The 5,058-nt window shown below is 40.5% G+C and overlaps 1 protein-coding gene across 1 annotated transcript; it reads left to right on the top strand.

Moving 5' to 3' along the window:
- Positions 1–265: 265 nt before the first annotated feature.
- LOC143877510 (flavonoid 3'-monooxygenase CYP75B137-like) lies at positions 266–4,361 on the top strand. The gene is made up of 3 exons (XM_077379596.1): positions 266–788; positions 1,040–1,552; positions 3,585–4,361. Exons 1-3 carry the CDS (start codon positions 309–311, stop codon positions 4,209–4,211), a joined length of 1,620 nt encoding a protein of 539 aa, XP_077235711.1. The 5' UTR covers positions 266–308; the 3' UTR covers positions 4,212–4,361.
- Positions 4,362–5,058: the final 697 nt, after the last annotated feature.

Here is a 5,058-nt window from a genome sequence, read left to right as displayed (position 1 = left end):
TTGTCACGGTTGTCGGTCCATGGCTCTTGTCCCTTTGCACAGCTCGCTCTCTAACTCTTGTGTTAATGTTACAAGCCAAACTGCCAAACCCAAGGTCTTGTGTGTATGATTGGAGCATTTACCGCCTTTCTAGAAGCAAATAATCTAGACAGTGGAGGATGGATCTTGTAATTTTCTCATCCACACAAATCCCAATATCAACGTAGGTAATAAGCTGGATATATGATCAAACTTCTTGAAGTGAAGAGGGCTATAAATACACTGCTTCAGGTATCTCACGAATCACACTTAGAAAACCTTTACATTTCATGAAGGTAGATATGGGATCCAATGTTGTTGCCAAGCTTAGAGCCAGTGTTTCTCAAGGGTGTTCATGGTTGTGGGAGGAAATCAATCAGAAAGAGGAAACAAAACTCATGGTGTGTGTGGCACTAGTCATCGCGATTATAGGGTACGCATGGATGGCGAAAAGATCATGCAAGGGGAAGTTGAAATTGCCGCCGGGCCCACAAGGGTTGCCGTTGGTCGGAAACCTCCCTTTTCTCGATAGCCAACTCCATATCTACTTCACCTCCTTAGCTAAGAGCTATGGCCCAATCATCAAGCTCTGGCTCGGGAGCAAGCTCTGTGTGGTAGTAAGCTCCCCGTCCATGGCCCAAGCGATCCTAAAAGACCATGACACCATCTTCGCCAACCGTGATGTGCCCGTGGCTGCACTAACCATAAGTTACGGGTGTCAAGGCCTTGCATGGAGTCCATATGGCCCACACTTGACCATGCTTCGAAAGGTGTGTATTTTGGAGATTTTTGTTGGAGTGAATTGATGTGTCTTTTGGTATGTTTGCCCCCTTTTATTCGTTGTTTTTATAACCCAGAATTTATCTGCGAACTCAGAGCCGCACCTGAATTTTTTTTTATAGTATTAGTAGGAATGCTGAGCTTAGAATCTTGAGAGAGTCAATCAGTTTTAACAAGTTCCATCAAGTCTAGTAGAACAAGCATGATTGTATGCGTTTTTTTCCTAACACCTTTTGAACAGGTCTGTGTTCGAGAGATTATGAACAAAAGGAATCTCGATTCTTTTTACACTCTCCGCCGACGGGAGGTTCGTCAGATGGTGAGCGACATCTATGCAAAGATCGGAACTCCGGTGAACCTACGGGAGATGATGTTTCTAACGGTGCTCAATGTGATAATGAGCATGCTCTGGGGCGGAACCTTAGATGGGGAGGAAAGGCGTAGCGTGGGTGCCGAGTTTCGAAGAGTGTTGGAGGAGATCATTGAGCTGACGGGAACAGCCAACGTTTCGGATCTTTTTCCTATTCTATCCGTGTTCGATTTGCAAGGGATCGTACGTCAAATGAAGAAGCTCTCGTTGTGGTTGGACAGGATCTTGAATTCGGTCATAGATCAACGGCTGAAGATGGATAGATTGGCAGAAGGTGAGGAGAAAGAAGGGAGGGAGGATTTTCTACAGTTGCTTTTGCGTCTTACGGAGGAAGGAGATGGCAAAACCTCCTTCACAGTGCCCAAACTCAAGGGATTGTTGGTGGTAAGCCTTGTATACCGACATGAAATTAACATAATGAGGAATAATAATCACAGTCCAAATTGACTAAGGTCCTTTTTCGTTTAAGATTATGCTAGCAGATAGATTGTGAGCCCAAAACCAATTCTTGGACTCAAAAAGTAAACATAAATTTGAGTCCCATAATTGGTTTTGGGATGACAATCGGCTCGCATAATCTTAAATGAATAGCTTGTAAGGCCCTGTTCATTTAAGATTATGACAACTGATTGCAAGTGCCAAATCGATTATTTGACTCAAAATTATGTTTAAATTTGAGTCCAACAATTGGTTTGGCGCTTACAATCAGTTGTCATAATCTTAAACAAGGGCACTGTTCGTTTTATACTATCACAACCGATTGTGATCGAGTCCAAAACCAATTATTGGACTCAAAATTATAGTTTTGGACTAACAATCAGTTGTCAAAACTGTTTGTTTCAGATTGAGACAACCGATTGTGGCCCCAAACGGATTATTGGACTCAGAATTAAATTTAATTATGAGTCCAATAATCGATTTTGGGCCCACAAACGGTCGTCACAATCTAAAACGAACAGGAAAAACGTAGAATTCTAATTCATCGAATGATTTGATGACCCTAATTACTCTACACTGAAACGATTTTTTAACCCATCTTTTTTCAAACGATTTTTTAACCCATCTTGTAGTTTGTAAATTAATTAAAATCATCGTTCTAAATCATCCCCTCTTTTTTCTTCCCTACCAATGGTCCAACAAAAGACAAATCAATGATTTTGGAAAAGGGAAAACCAGAGTTGCGAGAATGGGAATAGAGAAGTTGGGATGATCACGAATGTGAAGTGAAAAAGAGAGGAGAACCAATTATTGCCCCAAATATGGCTCTGTTTGGTTGCGGGTGTTTACCTTTTAAGAGTCATGGTATAAGTATCAAAAAGGAGGAACACTCATTGGTTTTACCAGGAACTTACATAGCTCTTAGAATAGTTGTAAGTAGTGTTTGGTTGTCAACCTCGCAGAGTAGTGGTAGGGAGTGTCATTACCAAAATAGAGAGAGCATCATTCCCAAGAAATTCACGCAAAATTCTACAGTTTTTGTGGTTTTTGGCTTGAATTTTATGAGGAGGAGACAAGGGGGACATATCAGCAGACATTCATTCAATGAATAACCAGGAGACATCCCTTGCTGTCTCCGGGAATCTGTATCCTATACTGGAACCCAAACAATGGGTTTTACTGATGTGGCACCCAAATGCCAAGCAGAACCCCTGAACCATCCCGGCTTTTTGGAACCAAACACACCAGGGGGTAAGTCGCAGAAGAACATAAAAGGGACGGATTTACCACATCCCAAAAATACACCCAAAAAGCTCACATATATCATAAAAGTAGTGCTAATACATACCACATATACTTGTTAATTTCAAATTAGTGATAAGGCTTTTCTCAGTTTTTAACCCATCTTTTTTCAAACGATTTTTTACTCTGAAATTGTGGCCGAAATTTTGGAATGAATAAAATAAGACTTTTTATTAATTACCGGATTTCAGCCGAAATTTCCGGCGAGGGGCCGAAACGCATACTGAAACTGAAATTTAAAACCATGGCTGAGTGCTTTTTGGGAATTGTAATAGCCTATCACAACTGATTAAAACATATAAAACAAGGCGAGTTCTTCCTATTATCAAAACATGGTACTTGCAGGGACATCAGTCCCGGAATAAACCTTGGCTTGCAATCGTCAGCCTCATTATTTTTGCACTGTTAAAATATATAGGATCTAGTGAGAACTGACCGTTGGATTATCAAGGTATCCGATTAAGCATCTAAAACCATACATAGTAGTTAGGTTAGATTAGAATTGCTTTCCCTATCACTTCCTATGATTATGCTAATCTCTATCACTTCCTATGATTATACTAATCTCTTTATATGTTTATCCCTCTGAGTGTTCTATATAAACACTCAGGAGGGCCAAATCTCTTATTCCTTTATAGTAACAATGTCAATTTTCTTATATAAACTTGGTTGACAGGACCTCCTGACAGGCGCGACTGATACAACATCGACGACAATGGAATGGGCCATGGCTGAGATGATGAAGCATCCGGAGATTATGAGAAGAGCTCAAGAAGAATTGGAGGAAGTAGTTGGGAAAAATAACGTAGTAGAAGAGTCTCATTTGCCTAAATTGAGCTATTTGGGTGCAATCTTTAAGGAAGTTTTACGTTTGCACCCGTTGGTCCCGTTCTTGGTCCCGCATAGCCCTAGCCAATCATGCGCGGTAGGCGGTTACATGATTCCAAAGGGAGCCCGAGTTTTGGTGAATGTATGGGCATTGCATAGGGACCCCAAAGCTTGGGAAAACCCATTAGAGTTCCAGCCAGAGAGGTTCTTGAATGCTACTAACAAATACGAATTCAGCGGTAACAACTTCAATTATCTTCCATTTGGGTCGGGGAAGAGGATGTGCGTAGGGGTCCCCATGGCGGAGAGGATGCTCACATATGTATTGGCTTCTCTGTTGCATTCATTCGAGTGGCAAGTGCCGGAGGGGGAGAAGCTCAATCTTTCAGAAAAATATACGATTGTTTTAAAGAAAGAGACACCGCTAGTTGCCATTCCCATGCCAAGGCTATCCATCCCAGAACTCTACTATTGAATAGCCGTATTTTCATTCAGTGTCTATATATATTCTTCTATAATTCACTGTGTTAACTTCTTGAGGTAAATTCAGCTTTGTTGCTATATGCTGAAATCCTTTTCAGAATTCATATACTGCAATGTTTGTAATAAGAAATGTTTTTTTTTTTTTTATGGGTTGTAATAAGAAATGTTGGCTTTTAAGAATCTTAAAGTAGTTATGTGGTTGAAAATTACCTATGTCCCTTCCTACTTGAAAAATTATCCTTTCAAAGGACGATAATTAACTCCAAAGTTTTTTTTTGGGGCCAAATTTTAGAGTGTCTTTCATTACCTGTTAGAGAATATCAGATCTGATTGTATATGATTGGATTGTGGTAGATTAGGCAAATCAGTTGGATTAGGATTACATCTTAGATTAGGTTTATGTCCTTCCATGTTTATCTTCTCTTTCTATGTTTATCTGTAAGTGCTTATTTAAACACAAAGTTACCGATTAATGAAAGCATCCAAGAATTCCAAATTTTATCATGGTATCAAAGCAGGTCGATCGGACCTTGCCTTTGAGCACAACCTTAGGGAGCTCGTCATCCGGCGGACGGCGATTCCGCAGCTGTTCGCCCGGCAATCATCTTTCTCAAGAATGCTTTGTCGTTTTTTTTTTCTATTTTCCTTTTCTTAGTTTTGTTGCCCAATCCATCTACACCATGTCTCAACTCTCAGATTTTTCGATGCGCACAGTCTCTGCATCTTCCTATTCTTCTTCTTTCGGTGTTGCTCTGCATCTACCAGCAAAGTTCTCTGTCAGATTTTCCATCACGCCATCTTTGTCACTTGTGAAAGCCGTAGATTCAGCGTCTGTTTCT

This window comes from Tasmannia lanceolata, unplaced genomic scaffold (assembly GCF_043159265.1).
Source record: "Tasmannia lanceolata isolate RefF3 unplaced genomic scaffold, GAP_Taslan_0.1 ptg000002l, whole genome shotgun sequence".
Classification (NCBI taxonomy): domain Eukaryota; kingdom Viridiplantae; phylum Streptophyta; class Magnoliopsida; order Canellales; family Winteraceae; genus Tasmannia; species Tasmannia lanceolata.
This window is presented reverse-complemented; position numbering and strand designations above follow the sequence as displayed.

Bases quoted from the DNA above. Each gene is read 5' to 3' on its own strand.
- LOC143877510 (XM_077379596.1), top strand. From the start codon at position 309: ATGAAGGTAGATATGGGATCCAATGTTGTTGCCAAGCTTAGAGCCAGT. The intron at 789-1,039 runs GTGTGTATTTTG...CCTTTTGAACAG, and splicing joins ACTTGACCATGCTTCGAAAG to GTCTGTGTTCGAGAGATTAT. The intron at 1,553-3,584 runs GTAAGCCTTGTA...CTTGGTTGACAG, and splicing joins AACTCAAGGGATTGTTGGTG to GACCTCCTGACAGGCGCGAC.